This window comes from Podarcis liolepis (genome assembly GCF_965112155.1).
Source record: "Podarcis liolepis genome assembly, chromosome: 3".
Classification (NCBI taxonomy): domain Eukaryota; kingdom Metazoa; phylum Chordata; class Lepidosauria; order Squamata; family Lacertidae; genus Podarcis; species Podarcis liolepis.
Window position 1 is genome coordinate 60,861,694 of NC_139557.1, and position 17,922 is coordinate 60,879,615.

Below are 17,922 nucleotides of genomic sequence, written 5' to 3' on the forward strand. Positions count from 1 at the left end.
TTTTTGTGTCTTGCCCTTTTATTTCTTGGAACACGTCTGCCCATAGCGCATTTAGGTGGAAATGGAAATGTTCCTTGCAAGTCTTACAGGTTGTTCGACACATGAGTCTCTGTAACAGGGATGGTGATCACATTATTTTCACTGGTCAGACAGTCTATTAAGTTTGACTTGGAGTGGAGGGAACAATATAACACCTGAAGACAAGCCAATAGAGGTTTGTTATGCAATGCAAGGGAGCCCGAAAAAGGTTGTTTCCAAGTTCTGCTGGGAAGTACCCCATTCATACACTAGTTATTCCAAATGTTAACCTACAGACCAGTGAAAAATTCTTGAATTAACTTACAGAATCAAATACAGATGGAATGACAGGATATTCTCAGAAAGAAGTGACTCGTTGTTCATGATTAAATAGATAGTGATGGATATTTGACAATTTACTATTTTTCCAAAGAAGCTTCATGTACCAAAGGCTAAACGATAAGATTAAGGGTTATTTTATTCCTTGAAACAAATCCTAAGGGTTTAGATAAAAATAAAAATAAAAATGCGAATGTCAGTTGTTTGAAATGGGATGAGACATGTCCTTGGAATGTAAAACAAGGGTTTTGTTTTTTTAACATATGGCAACACTATTTGCAAGGAACACGGTTCTTTTTTTCCTTTTTTTGCACTTGATGCCAATTGCATGCCTTCTGTAAGTGGTTTTGAAGGATATGTTCTATGATCCTAACCAGGTTTTCAGGAGACCCGGATGGCAAACTTGTATACCCCAGGTCTTCCACTATACTAGCAGGCTTCAAGTCTTGGGGGTCTATGATTTTTTATGAGGGTTCCAGTACACAGACCCACAACACCTGTCATGCTTTCTCTTTTTTTGAACTGTTCACTAATTTTAGCTGCATCTATCAAACAAAATGGTCAGGTGTCATAACTCAGTTGTTAGTTCAAAAGATGTCTCTCTCTTTCCATGTTTATAGATATTGTTCTGTAGTCCACTGCAGCTGGGTCTCAAAGCAGCTTACAAAATAAAGCTATAAAATATACTAAATTCAAAACATAAATTTAGAGCTTCTTAGGATTCTTTCTGTAGTGATGAAGGCATGCTTTTCTCGTTTTCACTCAAGCAAACTTAAGAAAGATAATGGATGTTAGCTTTTGAAATATGATGGAATTGGCATGACTTATTTAACGTATTCTAGATTCAATTATGTATCATTTATACTGTGGTTAGAATGATCCCCACCTCCCAGAATATGATTTTGTGAAATCGCTTGAGAAGAAAGCTCAGATGTGAACATTACCACATTACTTAAATTATTGTCAATAAAGGGATTATGGCATGTGTGCTTTTAAAATGGAGAACTTTGTCTATGAATTCCAGAAAAACATATGCATTAGAAGTAAGGATTGATGTGCACATCATGAAATTAGGTGGTGTGCTCAATTTCCCCCTTTTCCCTTTTAAAACTCATTTCTGCGTAAGGTGGATTAGGATCAAAATCTTACTGAGCTTCAGACTCGGAACACAATGAAACAGCAAAAATACGCAAACCAGATTACTTGCTTTGTTGCTTACGTCTACCAAAACCCCATTTACAAAACAGCTCTTGTTTTCAGAGGGAGGATCATGTAGTTCAATAATAACAGAAACAGTTTAGTATTTGTAGATTAGATGCTAATACATAAACAGCATTTTTTTAAAAAAGGAATGGTTCTGGATAGATGACCAAATAGATTTTTTAAAGATGAACTATGTCTCCCTCTGATTTTGAAACAGAGATGGGCAAATTTGTTAAATCCCATCAAGCTGAAACTGTGCGATAATATATTCATTTTCTCTCCTCTGTCAGCAAAGCAGCCCAAACAGCTGTGATGGGAAAAATGTCTTGACACCAAACTATTATTTATAGACACATATGCCTTTTACAAAAAAAAAATAATGCTCATAAACAATTTTTAGTGTCTTAGGCTGCAATCCTATACACACAAATTCAGTAGTAAGTACCATTTGAGTTGAGTGGGACTAACGTTTGAGAAAAAATGCATAGGATTGCATTCATTGTTATAATCATAAAAGTACACACACACACACATATATATACAGGAAATAGCATAAAAGCCATGCCAATATATATCTTGATTATTAAAACTATGAATTTTATTATGCTAAAAGTAATTAAAACAATTATGTAGTTAAGATAACTTTGCTATAGGGCACACAGAAGTTGTTTTGGGAACAGAAAAAAACTGTGTGCCAATGATAGTACGGTATATTAAAGTATTAATTTGAATTTAAAGAGCTGTTATTGGTTCTGTGAATGTTACTGGAGTTAAGCTGATCTAGTGTTACAAGGGAGCAGATGTTTCATGAAAATATTACCCAGTACATGATTAGGCATGTACAGTGGTACCTCAGTTTTTGAATGTAATACGTTCCGGAAGACCGTTTGAGTTCTGAAACATTCAAAAACTGAAAACTCGACAGTCGACAGCTAGGCCTCAGGATCTTGCACTCAGTGGAAGCCGCGTGGCATGTTTGACTTCCAAGGTGTGTTTGAACACCGAAGCATTCACTTCTGGGTTTACAGCGTTCAAAAACTGAAATATTCATCAACAGAGACATTCGAAAACTGAGGTACCACTGTATAGGATTATAATGTAACTAAATATATTGAATCATATATAGCCTTTGAAGAAAGTGGAACAACCTTACCACAAACTTTCACCTAAGTCTCTATTGCACTGGGAATCTCTAATGACCAGCCCTGACTACAACAATGTTATTTGAGGTTTGTACAGCAATCAGCAGTAACTTTAAGCAAATTCTTATATGAGATTTCCATTTCTGGGTCTTCTTGCATTGCTGGATTCACCTTGCAGTTCTGTGTTTCTAAAACACATTCATATGAAGCTCATCTTCCAGATCTGGAACAGTGTTTGGGACTAGTGAAAGAGGATTCTGAACTATGCCCTCGTGGATTTCGACAAACAAGGGGATGTAGGTAACAAAATCTAGGAAAGATAGAACACCTGCTTTTCCGCGGTTGAACTTCTGCAGGGCCTGAAAAGAAAATTTCAAAGAGAGCTTTAACATTATGAAAGTTGGTTTCATAATCAGATTCTTAATTAGAAATTCATGGAACCTGTTATAATTTTGCTTGACGATATCACACAATGGACTTAGCAACATATATGCCCTGATCTAGTTGGGTGCAGTGCCTTGGGGGCACAGCAGGGGCGCCACAACTAACAGGTGAGGGTGCATCAACTTTTGCCATTTGAGATCCCAAGGTCCCCCACTGCCATAGACAAGGCTCCCTCGATGCACCTAGAGGAGCCAGGAGCACTGGAGAAGTGCTAGCAACTGTTCAGGGACTTTGGGTTAGGGTTGGGTTGGGTTGTCAGACATAGAAGTGTGATAGCTAGAAATGCCTACCAGCTCCTCATCCATAATAGCTACAGTGGTACCTAGAATCATAAATCATAAAATTGTAGAGTTGGCAGGGACCCCGAGGATCATCCCTCTGCCTTAAAACCTCCAATGAAGGAGAGTCCACAATCTCCCAATGATGCATCCTTACCACTCATTGACTACAGCATCCCGTGATGACTTGCTCGTCTGAATGAGCCATTACAAATTCCTTCAACAGCCAGAACTTTCACATCACCCATTGTCAACTTGGAGGCAGTCCCCCCTCCCTTTCAGATGTGTAATCCCTCCAACTGTGTGTGTGTCTGAATGACCACAGTTAAATATGCAATAATAATTTATATAATTATTATTTATACCCCGCCTATCTGGCTGGTAATCATCACTGTCTGTACTTCTCTCCAATTTAGTGACCTCACTGCTTATAATTCCATCCCAACCAGGCGCAAAGTGCCCACAACTCAGAATAACACTTCCTGTGCCTGGTGAAATGGGCTGCAGCCCATGAAAGTGATAAATGTGTTAAGTCTTTAAGGGGCCACAAAACTCTGCCGTTTTTGCATCAGTTGTTGAGTAATCATAGAATCATAGAATAGAATCATAGAATCATAGAGTTGGAATAGACCACAAGGGCCATCGAGTCCAACCCCCTGCCAAGCAGGAAACACCTCAGGTTACATATGCTTCAGGTTACATACACTTCAGGTTACAGACTCTGCTATCTCAGAAATAGTACCTGAGGTTAAGAACTTTGCTTCAGGATGAGAACAGAAATCGTGCACTGGTGGCGCGGCGGCAGCAGGAGGCCCCATTAGCTAAAGTGGTGCTTCAGGTTAAGAACAGTTTCAGGTTAAGAACGGACCTCTGGAACGAATTAAGTACTTAACCCGAGGTACCACTGTACTTGCATTGGAGAGTGGCACTGAAGTTAAACAATTCTCATTAGCCTACTACAGATCCTGTCAATTGTTTAAGAAGGCTGTGGATTCTTATTTATCCAAGAACCTATGTAGGTATATTTATAAGTACCAGGGACATAGGCCTAGCAGGAAAAAATTCCATGTCACCCTGGTTACACTCCATTTTGCTTGTTGGTTGCTGTGCTTGCTTCTTGATAGCTGCCCCTAAATTTGAAGGGGGAAGTGTTTTCATCATGTAATGACCAAAGCCCAGCTCATGAGAATATATGCTGGCAAAACCGAATGTGTATATAGATGTGTGTTTAGAATGGAAAATCTGCACCAATGGAGAAATAGCTCCCTTTCCCCTCAGCATGGAACTACTGCAAAAAAGATTGTGCAAAGGCTATTTTGGAGAAGTTAGCAGAGATGCCCAAGAATGAAACAGAGTACATTTTGGATTCTCCAAAAGGTTGTATCCAGATAGGATTTGGAATTATACTGTTCCGCTTTTAACCACCACATAGGCCAGTGATCCTTCAGTATGTGAAAACAAAACCCTGATGAAGGAGCCTGCTAAAGTCATTAAGCTGAATTACATAAAAGCAAACCTCAAAGAATGGTTAAAATGATTAGACTGCTTGTTCACTGAAGATCAAGTTATTTTCCATGGTTGCTTCCCAGCATGGAGTATTTAGTCACTAGTGCCTTTAAAGATCCAAAAATACAAGAGGACAAGAGGCCTCTTAACTATCATCCTGCCCTGTATGCTTGGCACCAAATTCAGACGACTTGGAGAAGTTTCGTTCAAATTGCCTGTTTTTTCTCTTCTACTTTGTATACCTTTCCGTAAGAAAGCAGGCCTATTTTTAGGAGCTGGCCGATGAAGCTGAACCCAGTGGTTTTGACTTTCACAGTTGTTGTTTTTCCTTCCCTTAAATCAAAAAGCAGGGGGCTTGGGGATCATATTAAAGCTTTCCTCTCTCTTCATACAAAGTGGTGACTTTTTAAAAAAAGTGTCTACAAATTCTCTTCACGTTTCATTCAGATTGCTAGTTGTTATGATCCTCAGCATCCCTCCTCCTCCTTTCCAAGGTTGCAGGTTCAATCCCTGTATGGGACAGCTCTGCACTGCAGGTTGGACTAGATTCTTCTTCTTCTTCTTCTTCTTCTTCTTCTTCTTCTTCTTCTTCCTCTTCCTCTTCCTCTTCCTCTTCCTCTTCCTCTTCCTCTTCCATCTCCTCCTCCTTCTGACCTACTTACTCCAGTTGACATGTCCAATTGGCTTCTATTTGGACAGTTCAAGGACTGAGTTGAGAATTGCAGCTTTACGTTCCAGTCCTATTGATTGGCTGTGATTTGTGCTGCTACCACTACAGCTGGATCCGTTTCCTGGTAAATGGTTCAAAGCTGCCATTTCCACTCTGCTTGCCAGATAAAATCCTTGGAACAGGGTTTAAAAGGAAGCATGAGGTTGTGCTTAGGAATTGTAATGTGGTGCATTGGATACGGTATAATTTGAAATTGGTCACAGTGGGTTACTCAGGTTCAAGTAGTTGCTCAGCTATGAAGCTAACTGGGTGGCCTGGAAAAAGTCATAATCAGCCAACCTAACCCACCAACGGGTCACTGCAAGAATAAATGAGGTATGAATTGCAAAGCACTCTGTGCATCAAAAAATATAATAATAATAGAAATGATAGTTGATCATAATCACATCCACTTTCATTTTTGGGATGTCACATACATGATTAGCACAGAAAGCATTAGCCAACGAGTGCTGGTAGCTTTTCGGGGGGGGGGGGAGGAGGCGGCGGTCATTTTATTTTATTTTACAAATACAAATTTGTAATCAAACAGATATCCATACACAGAAATTACTCCGAATGTTGCGCCTTCCCCCACCCCCTCCACGGGGTCCCATTTTGAACATGTGCAACTGCATATTCTTCCATACTCTAAATATTATAGCAATCCATATTGTCCATGGTATTTGTTACACTACAAGTAGAATCAAAATCCTGCTAGTGTTTCTATCTGCTTACAGTGGTCTCCTAAATAACTTGTAATTTTTTCCCATTCTTTTATAAAGTTTTTGTCCCCTTGGTTCCAGAGTTTTCCAATCAGCTTTGACATTTCGGCATAATCCAACAGCTTGGTTTGCCATTCCTCTCTGGTAGGGATGACTTCTTCTTTCTATCTCTGGGCTAGTAGCATCCTTGCGGCTGTTGTCGCAAGTGCTGGTGTCTTTCACTTTGCCAGCAATGGTGCAGCTGAAGCATTGTATTCCATGTGAAAATGCTTGAGCTCCTGCATCTGACCTTATGAGCTACCATGTCGGTGCAGCAGTAGCTCATAGGATTGAGCTACCACTATGTGCTTGAGATTGCAGAGAACAGATTGCAGAAGACCAATAAGAGTTCTGGCGTGAGAAATGGAGGGCAAAGGAATGGCAGATAAGATTGTCAATAATGTGAGCTAATGCACAACTTGTCCAAGGAAGCATGCATGTAGCCAACTAAGTAGAGTAGCCCCATTGACATTAACATATCTAGATTAGTCATGATCATTAATCTTAACAGGACTAATCTGAGTATGACTAACATTGGATACAAGCCCGGTGTGCCAGTTGGGGGGCGCACTTTGGGCTCCCCTGAAATTCTTAAGGAGGGGGCCAGACCCCATCAATACTGAGCGATTATGTTGCTGTGCTCTATGTCAGTGTGTCGTGTCACATGGTGTATGACATCTGACATCGGCCCCTCAATAGTGAGGGCAAGCTGGCGCTCCTGATATAAGCCACGTGCTGTGATGTGGCTTCAGTTCCTCAGAAAAGTGACCACCGTAGGAAGCTCATTGTAGCATCAGCTGTACTATCTCCAGCAAGGAAAAAACTTTCGGCGTCATTATGAAAAGATTCAAAATCAGTGAAGCAGTGTTTCTCTGTTTTCAACTATAGAATACCAAGTTAGTTCAATCTTTCATCTGCTCCAAAATGGTAGTTGTTAGAATATGTTTGTATGGGCATAATAAGAGCACAGTCAGTTAATGTACAAAATAAATTTAAGGGTCAATAAAGCCCTATATCTGTTTTGTAATAGAAGGAAATGTAACCTATATCCTTTTCTAGGAAGATAGTGAGAACTGAAGAGTTTATGAATAAGAAGCAAAATGGTTAAGAGAGAAAAAACATCTGAATTGACCTACTGTATGTGTCAATGAAAAGATCTGACCTTATAATCTGCCTTACCTGCCATATACCTGCAGTATATCATTTATTCTAAACACTAGTGCCATTTGATACTCTCTCATTCTACTAATGCTACTCTCAGCTGAAAACAACTAGGCCAAACGAACTTTGGTTTTTATTATCTCCAAGGCATATATGATGTTTTGGATCATACATGGTACAGTAAGCCTAGGTCTGGAAAAGAAGAAGAAGAAGAGTTTGGATTTGATATCCCGCCTTTCACTCCCTTTTAAGGAGTCTCAAAGCGGCTAACATTCTCCTTTCCCTTCCTCCCCCACAACAAACACTCAGTGAGGTGAGTGGGGCTGAGAGACTTCAAAGAAGTGTGACTGGCCCAAGGTCACCCAGCAGCTGCATGTGGAGGAGCGGAGACACGAACCCGGTTCCCCAGATAACGAGACTACCGCTCTTAACCACTACACCACACTGGTGTAGCAAGGATATCCGTCTCTACAGCTTTATGTTTAGCTCTTCACTGTCAAAGTGCCCCAGCCTCTGAAAAGTATCATATAAGTATATAAATATTTCAAGGGGAGTGGGTGAAAGTGATCATCTCAGGAAATGCAACCAGAGATTTTGGACTGGTGCCATGCAGCCATGAAAAGAAAATGGGATTGTGAAGGGTTTGACTTACAAAATTAATAGCCTCCAATGAAAATCCACCTGCTGCCAGCTCAAGTGCCAATCGGCGAATGCTGACTGATCCTCCAGTCGTTCTGTTTGTTTTCCTTCCTTTCTCTCCTTCATCGTCCTGGAGGAGATGCCAGAGATCTTTTGCTTTCTCAATACGAATGCTTAAGGCTTCAAAATCCAGTTTATTGACCAATTTCTTAATCACTGGGCTATGGGTAAGGAAACCAAGATAAGATTATTTCAACATCTGCTCCTTTTTATGAATTACATAAATGAAATTACTCTTCAGATTTTTAGCAGTAGAGTGATATGGATTGTAAATATTTTTCATTGATAGAATGTTTCACACAAGGAATTAAAGCTGCAAGAATTTAATTCAAGGTTTGACAAAATAATAGCACTGATGTCATAGTCTTTTTCTCCTTGAACACTTTTCTTACTGAACTGGCTCAACAGAATGTTTATTAATTGCACATGGATCTGGCCATTTCTCTATTCCCAACAGGTTGCCACCGGCACCTACAGGGCACCAGCAGCTATTTAAAATGTCTTTTTGGTTGGAATCTTCCTGAGCTATTGACACTGATACCCACCTTTTGTGGAAGAGGCAGTGGTGACAGTTTCAAACAACCTGCTTAGTAGCAAGCACAGTTTTCTAGAAGATTCTGCAACTCTGCAAATGTAGCTCTGCATTTTGTAGATCTCCACAGTGAGCACAAAGATGAAGGGATGCATATTGCACAAATAATTGTGTGTGTCTCCAGGGTGTCATTTTGCAGGAGGGATTCAATCATAACCTGGAAACTGAGGTTTGCATAACTGAAATAAATAAAAGTGCTCTGTTGCCCTAGTGCAACAAATCCACTTTTTCCAATGGGATTTTTGCATTTAGGAAAGTGATGGGAAAATGCAAGTGTTGAATGCTGACATACAAACACCCCACAAGTAAATCAAGATGAATGCTCAAGGAAGAGGTCAAGAGCCCTTTGTGAACTGAACTCTCTTGTGCATGTCAGTCATGGGAAAAGCCTGCAATATTGTGACTACTTGACTGTTTATGAGTCATGGCAACAAAAGAAACACTTTCAGGATTGCAACCTCAGTGGCAATTTAGTGCCATTATTCCCTTAATTTTCCAAGCAATGAGCACGAAGCTTTGTTCCGCAAAGCCTTAAGAAAACAGTAAAAAGGAGTTGAACGTGTGCCACATAAATGGCACAGGCTGCTGGATTAATTGTTGGCACTCACAGGGCAATGGGCAACCTTCCAGTTGGGACATAGTTTGAAGTGCGATGGTGCCAGCCTGATGTATTACTGGGAGGAAGCCAATTCTGTACAAAGCAGTTGAAGAGGAGGTGACACTAAGGGGCAGAGGGAGAAAAGAAAGGGAGTGCATCCTGAGGTGACTGGTACGTCCTACAGAGACTACGAAAGGAAAATGTTGTTGTGTTAATTGGGTGTGTTCGTTACACTATTTTGCAGATGAACTTGCTAAAAATACACATGGGACAACTTTAGGTTCTAAACAAGGAATGAAAAATGTGTGTAACTGTGAGAAGAAAATTCATGAAAATGAAATGTTTTCTCTATCAGTATAATGCCTCCTGTTTGGGGAGGATGCCAGCAAAATTGCTCATCTTGTTTGGCTACCTAGTTCCTAGCTAGGTTTAGGAGTTACTGTCTATCTTCTCCTTCTCCTTCTCCTTCTCCTTCTCCTTCTCCTTCTCCTTCTCCTTCTCCTTCTCCTTCTCCTTCTCCTTCTCCTTCTCCTTCTCCTTCTCCTTCTCCTTCTCCTTCTCCTTCTCCTTCTCCTTCTCCTTATTTCTGGCATGTTCACATTCCATCCGGGAAGTGAAGAGGATCGCCTTGGGCTCGGGTGGCGGTTAGGAATTGGAATGTGTTGTTGGTGTTTCGGGGGGCAAGGTGTGGCCATCGCCTCCCCCGACAATTTTGGGTATTAATATTAATATTGCTTTCAGAATCTGGCTGTCCAATTTTGGAAAATGGATGCTGAACGAGATGAACATATGGTCTGACCCTTCAGGGGTCTTCTTTTTTTATCAACTACCTTCAGTCTAGACACCATGGAAACTTGGATATTTGGCTCTATTTTGCCACAAGAAGCTTATTTTGAACAGAAGTCTAAAATCCGAGAATTGACAAGATCAAATCAATACTATCACAAGTGCACAAGTCACTTTCTGGCTGTTTTCTCAAGCATAGGTACTATCTGTTTTAGGTTCTAATAACATTCATACTGGCCAGTGCTCTTTTCTGGGGGGATGCAGGGGTATGCATACCCCTAAGCATTATGTGAATCTTTGTACTTCTGTCCACTTACTGTATTTATTTCCCCCGATTTCAACTATAAAATGGAGATTTTCTTGAGTCAAAACGAGAGTACCCCTAAACATTTTTTTCAAAAAAACACCCCCACTGACACTGGCTCTTGATCAATCAAACTCATAGGCAGAAACACACACACACACACACACACACACACACACACACACACACACAGCAGCCATACTTTTGCGGAAGTTTTCTTCTTGTGTTTTGCTTGTGCAATATGGACATCTTCCACTTAGAAGGTACAAAGAAGCTATTATGACTATTATGTTTTTTTAACTCTCACCACCCCCTGCCCTGGTAAAGTATTCATGAAGTTACGGGAACGGCTAACTCATTTAGAAAATGTAATGTAAGCCCCATGACTGATACAGTATTGCATCAAATTCCCGTTTACTAAAGGGAGGAGAGTGGGCTATTTTTGATGCAGCCCCTTTTCAACTGCCTTCTTTACTGGAAGAGAACAACAAATCCCTTTTTATTCCAGCATAAGGACTGTGAATTGGTAAATATTTTGAGAATTTTGCCTGTAGTGTTTGCCTACTGAGACATTTTTAAAAAATGCCTGTGAAGTCGTATGGCTGGTAAGACTATTCAGTCATACCTTTGCTGCCCTCAACTTCTTCAAACCTCATGCCAGTAAGAAAGACCAGCGGGAGTCCTGCTCTTCCTTTGCAGCTGTCTTCCTCATAAACATCACCCATGGTATCCCATTTTATAGAAGCCACAAAACATCCCATTAAGCTTTCCCATGGTCCTTTTCTTCATGGCCGCAGCACAATATGGCTGCTGATCATGGAACCGGACATTTGATCATATTCAGGATCTGTACAATAAAAGGCATGCCTCAACTTCACAGTTAACGTGTTTTCATGGAATTACTCGGTTGGATAATATGCTTTTGTTTATCATTTTTAAAAATGGAATCTATGTAGCATACAGTCCTGTCAACCTTTTTTTTTCTCCTGAAAGAATGTTTATACCTGCGGGCAAGGGCTAATGCACTGAAAGGCCTGCATTCATGGGCAGAGTATTAAGCGATTCATGGTTGCCAAGGTAAGCAGTGAAGGCATCCCCTCAGCAACTCTGCTGGGTCTAAAGGAAACAGTCTCCAAGGAAACAGGCTAACTTCCTTGGAGACCAAAAATGCCCCACTTTCTTAGGTGCAAGAAAATATTCAATCCTACAGCGAGAAGCAAAGGGATGCAATGTGTTCTATTTTTAGTTTTTCACAGTAACTTGAATTTAGATTTTGCCCAAGGGTATCACTTAATTTCAGGGGGCACAGGGACTAATGAGCCACCATGGTAGAACTCCTGTCTGAGACCAGAGTCTCTTACATTTGCAAGTGTTGTGGAAGGGAACAGACCGTTTATCCTACAACAAAGTTTCAAGGATCAGCTGCAGCACTGTTTGTAGCCACAAGCTTGTTTTCAATATTGCAACCGGGGGAGGAAAACACAATGAAAGCTTTTTATTGGTGGCCTCCTTATACACAGCTGCTATCACATTCCCGTCAGGTTTCATAGATACAACACTTTTATCAGGCAAATGGAATAGCTGTCAATAAGAGGCACCCTTTGATGGTCCGAATTAAGGATGTCCCCCTCCCACCCACCCAGGAGTTGAAATTTGTCATCTTGACTGTGACGCTTGCTTTGAAAAGACATCAATGTGCCACTTTCATCAAGAGTCAAGACAGTCAAAAGTAGTCTGGGAAGTCCCACTTTATCTGCCACATACAATTTTGCTTATGATGTATGATGTCACTATAATACATTTGCAATCATGCCTCTGTGATTGTCTCTAACAGTCCAGATGGCATATCTAATAGATGTCAGTCTTCCCCACTCTGTCCATAAAAGTCAACTCGATCTTCTCTTTTAAATTTTTCTTTAAATCCCACTTATTTTGCAAAGCTGTTTTCAATTTGTTTTCCTGTATCTGAGGCTAGGGATTTTTGCAAAGTTCCACCTGGCCCATCACATTTCAGTCTCTCTTGTGTGTGCTGCTGTGTGTTTTACACATACTTTGGGAGCCCACACAAAGAAGCACCTGGGGTACAGTCACACTGCATCAGTAGCCCCATTTTGAAAGCCACAACAGAGTAACTGGAGACTGGGCACTAATCAAGATCATATACAGTTGTATGTTGGATCTCAAACGCCTTAGCTCCCGAACAAATCGGCTCCTGAACAATTGAAACCTGGGACTGAGTGTTCTGGTTTTCGAACTATTTTTGGAAGCCAAACATCCAATGGGGCTTCTGCGGCTTCCAATTGGCTGCAGGAACTTCTTGCAGCCAATCAGAAGCTGCACTTTGGTTTCTGAACATTTTGGAAGTTGAATGGACTTCCGGAATGGATTCTGTTCTACTTCCAAGGTATGACTGTATATGGGCACATTCCCAAATTTACATAATTTAATAGGTGCTCCAGACCTGGGCTTATAACTTCTGTCTTCATTTTATTGTCTAAAGTGAACTAGTTGCCTTCATTTTATCGTCTAAAGTGAACTAGTTGCTTGTGAAAATCAACAAGATCCAGCCTGAAGGCATACTGTGCTTGTGATGCAAAGAATCCCCTCAACTCATCTTTGCTTACTGGTGGAAGGTAGTTGGGCTTGAGCAAACCTTCCCCGCCCCAATTTCCACTGACTCCCCTCCTGCTGCAACCCTCTGCACCACATCTCATGCTGTTTGGGAGGGTTCTCTGACCTTCAGGAGGAACTTTGTGGAGAGGGGATACAAGAAGCTGCAGTGGGACCTAGCAAGTGGGGAAGCTCCACATAGTATAATACACCTTGTTCTTTTTAGATTCCAACCAGTTTGATTCTGATTCAAACCTGTGTGATTAAGGCAATATAAAAGGGGGCAATTATAAGGATGTTTAGGGGATCCAACTTCCTTGCCTGCTTCTATCATTGCAATTTCAAAGTCCTGTTTCAAAACTTCCCAAAGCAACCTTAGCTTATTTCTGCTGATCTGGAACCAGAGATGAATTTTTATTTTTAAAAATTGAATATTGAAGGATTCGTTATTGTGCATACAAATGGTTGTTGCACGTGAAACTAGCTGACCTTAAAAGCCTGAGCTATTATTGTACATGCATATTTATTCCATATGCCTCTTTGATTAAGTTTAGAAGAAGGCAAATGAAGTGAGCAGCACTGAAGTGACCTTCCCAGGATGTATGGGCAGTGGGTATGGAGGTCCTGGGATGCCCAGACAACAACACCCCCCTCTTGGCATCACTGATGTGATCCAAAGGAAAGGAAAGCAATATGTTAAGTACCATCTTGGATGTAGGAGTTGCCATAAGGAGGCGTTTAAGGTGCCATCCAAGAGTCTTAGGGACTCTACTGCATATTTTTGTAGGATATTCTCCTTAGCCCTTTCTTCTCCCAAAGCTATCCCACAAGACAGTGGAGGTTTAGGATTACAGTATTCCATCTCCTAGGTTGATGAGCCTCATCTGCCCTTCGCTTCCATCTACAGCACATACAGAAACTGCCTTCATGACCGCTGGGCCCACTACTGGTATCAATACATCAGAGCCGGTACAACTTTGCATGCAGGGGAAGCCCCTAACTCACCAAGGGTTTGAGGCCCATCAGCTACCCTCACCTGGTTTAGCCGGCCAGGCCAAAGCTGGGGCGTGGTTGCTGTTGCATGAGCCACAGGTGAGAACTGAGTGCAGGGTGGGACCAAAGGTGGAGAAATACTCCAGAAGGAACTCAATGTGCCCCCCACCAGAGGTACTACCACTCCCCTAACATCCATACATCCTAGAGAAAAAATAAAGTGGATTCAAGAAATTATGCCAGATATTTTTTTAGCAATTCCTGAGTTCTGCATTTGATTGGTTTTGATGGTAGCCCTAACTGTAAGAATAAATGAACTTCCTTGAGGAACAAAATATTTTCATAAGTGATACACATTGTGAATTCAGCTCTCCACCACAACCTAACTATACATTATGCTTTGCCTCAATTGACAAATGTTTATTGACAGAAAGCATGAAGATGACACATTAACGAGAAGGCTTGACATTCTCATCCAAGGATGACTTCATCAAATTGACCACCAGACAAATAAACAACTTGGTTCTTGTAAAATGAATAAATTGATATGAAGTCACTGGGAAGATGATAAAATTTATTTTGGGCTTTTAAATATATAGACAAAACACTTGAATCACTTCCTGATGAACCCAATAAACCATAGCAGGTTCATGCTAAGACCAAGAACGAGGCTCAGCCAGACCGAGTACCTCTGTAATTACTATTGTTCCAGTAAACATTTTTTACAATTAAGTGTCTTGTGTTTACACTTACTCCTCATATATGTTACAAATAAAGCAATAAGACATGGATCCTACAACAATAATAAATCAGAAACAAGTAGAAAAAATAATAATCCCAGGTATAACAGTTCCTATACTATATACACATGGATTCATTCATTTGATGTTTAAATAACAAGGAAATCATTTGTATTAGGGCAGCAAGATTTATTTGCTAAACTGTTTGCAGATTAACTGTTATGGGAACATTTTAATTGGAATGACTAGAACCACATACATGTCCCAAAGCCCCAGAAGTGATGGCGTGGATTGGCTCTAATTATATGAACTGGTTTCCATCTAAATATTTTCCACCAGCTATTTTGCTCTGCCTTCTTTTCCTAAAATTGAAGCTGCAAAATAGCCACAGTCACTAATCAGTTTGGTCACTGCAGATGGGCTTTGGTTTACCGTATATTTTCACTTACTCAAGCTGTGTCACTTTCTCAGACAGAGCTGCCACTACACAGAAGAGTTCGAGGTTTAGCCTGTATTGTTGACCTGGGAGTTCAAGAATCTGGAAGAGAAAGAAAAAGCTGCTTACATATATTGAAAGTCATTTGGGTTAATAATCAGTGCCATCAGCTGATGAGCACTGTAAGCTCACGAAACCTTTGTCCCAAGCCTATTAAGCAAATGTAACATAATGGTTCTATGATGAGCTTATGCAATAGTCATTGGCTGATCGAGGTAAGTCATTGTGCATGGGAAAGATGGAGAATCCTCTGTTGGATCAGAAGCCATGTGCACAAAATGATGCCAAATGCATGGTTTCCAGAGGTGGCACTCTCCCCAGCACCACCACTTGGAGGTAATATTCATGCTTCTACAGTGGATCAGAAACCATGTGCACAACACAAGACCAATGAACCAATGCTTTAAAAATGAACTATGTGTCACTGTGTGTAGGTGGATAACCTAAAAAAGATAAAATAATAAAAAGTAAGTAATCTCCAAAGCTGCTGTCAGGAATTCATATATAAAAGGGAAAGCCCATTTTTGTGTTTAAACTAAGGTGTTAGGAAACACAACTGTTCAGCATTATGGGCCATTTCCTTTGTAACCATTGTAGTGTATGCCCTAATTGCGTTAAGCTAACAGAAAGCATAAATCCTGTGGATAAAAGAAAGTACGTTTCTGAGGCATTTTAGAACTGCAACTACAAATGGTGCTGCCTCATTTATGGTGTAGTGAGAAAGGTCAGCAGCGGAATCTGTGGACACTGAAGCTGTATTTGGAACAAAGACTACAAGCCTCATAGGTGAAATGTTTTGTGGATCTAAGACATAATGATAAGCATTTTGGACTCTTGAAAAAGTTACCAGTCTGAGGCACAATGGGAAGCATAGTTAAGAAGAGAAAAGTTTCCATTTAACAGAACTGGCCTCTATTGTGTCTTCTTCACTGCATCCTGAATCATCTGTTTGCCTATTTTAAGGAAAGTTGGAAAGTGCTTATCAGAAAGGTAATCATCATCATCATCATCATCATCATCATCATCATCTGGGTTGTGCTTCAGGGCTGATGAGCTTAGTGCTGTTCTTTTCTTTAGAGGGTCCAGCACTGAGGAGAAGCATCTTCTTTCCCTCCAGTGATTCTGGGCCCTGATATATGACCATAGTGGGATGCTCTGCTGGGAGCAGGGCCCAGAGGGAAGGATAGTCCAGTGCAGCTGCCTAACATTTCTGTTTCAAATGTAAGGTTTTAAAAGATTAAATTATGCTGGCTTCAGCTACAGTGGGCCAGCTGAAGCCCCAGACACCCAAATGGCTCCACCTAGTCTTGCATTTCACTGCACTGAGACTGTTAAGTTGTGGGTTGACATAGCAGACGACACAGCGATTTCTCCAAAGCAGCTCTTTATTTTGTAAGCTGGAACAGAACTAACTGAGGAGCTCAGTCAGCCTGCTTATATAGAGCTCCAGAACAATGTAACTATCCAACTATCCAATCACTGAACGTCACTTTTCGATCCTTCATTTGCATACAAAACTATCCAATCACTGAACGTCACTTTTCGATCCTTCATTTGCACAACTATCTACAGTATCCCCCTGCTGGCCCAGGGTGAGAACTTCAGTACATAACAGAGACCTGCACCCTCAAAAGCTCACACGGAAAGTTTTAGGATCATGACTGTGTCTAGTGGTTTGTCCTAGGCATCTGGTATTCAGAAGGATACCAACTCAACACTACTCCAGGCTGCAGTGACATAAGCACATAGAATCATACATATTGGAGGCGGTGGATCTTAGCAAAAGTGGTGCCACTATCAGAGTTCTTGAAAATAGCCCTCCCTCTAAGATATTAATGTCCCCTTTCAGCAATAAAAACTGTGTGTGTGTGCAAGTCCTCTCAGTGGAATGAGAAGGACATTCTACCAAGTCTTGGTTTTTATTGAAGATTCCCACACCAGACCCCAAATAGCATCTGCTCCACCATAATTCCTGCATTAAATTACTGGCGCAATATGTTTATTGCCGGTGGTTAGCTTTTAGCCTTTGAAATAGTTATGATGTGAGCCGTTTTTTATACTACAGTTTGTAAGGAGAAGTCGTAATTCAAATTTGTTTTGCAAATACTTCGACAGACTGAAGCGGTCTTCTTTTTCCTCCACAGTGTTTGAAGGTTTTTGGTTTTTTTAAAAATCTAAAATAGTAAGCACTCAATACCTTTTTCTCATGTGCTACCTGGTATGTGCAGCAGCTGCAGCAGCATAGGCGCCCTATATCTGACTTCCTAAGCCAGTCATGGGTGAGATGGGAAACTAATAATCACACTACTCGAACATCGCCTGACAATGCATTTGTTGTTCATACTTTAAATTAGATGCAGAACACCATAAGCTCCGGACTTCAATGGCCATTGCATATAAATAAAATATATTCCAAGAGCTGGTTGGACTAGACTCAAGCAATGACATGCATGTGTAGCTGAGTGGTCCTGATTTCCCTTCTCTGCTTCCATGATTTTCTAAACTTATTAGGTTACAGCCAATGAAGCCATTGCAATGGAGCA

General features: G+C 40.8%; 1 protein-coding gene across 1 annotated transcript in view; it reads right to left on the reverse strand.

Annotated features, from left to right (window-relative positions):
• Positions 1-2,833: 2,833 nt before the first annotated feature.
• The window catches only part of LOC310704519 (uncharacterized protein), a 119,494-nt gene continuing 104,405 nt past the window's right edge, over positions 2,834-17,922 (reverse strand). The window contains exons 23-25 of the mRNA XM_083498052.1: positions 15,333-15,421; positions 8,214-8,421; positions 2,834-3,061 (exon numbers count right to left, since the gene is read on the reverse strand). Of these exons, the coding sequence (XP_083354178.1) occupies positions 2,891-3,061; positions 8,214-8,421; positions 15,333-15,421 (468 nt within the window). The 3' untranslated portion in view covers positions 2,834-2,890. The remainder of the gene's footprint in view (positions 3,062-8,213; positions 8,422-15,332; positions 15,422-17,922) is intronic.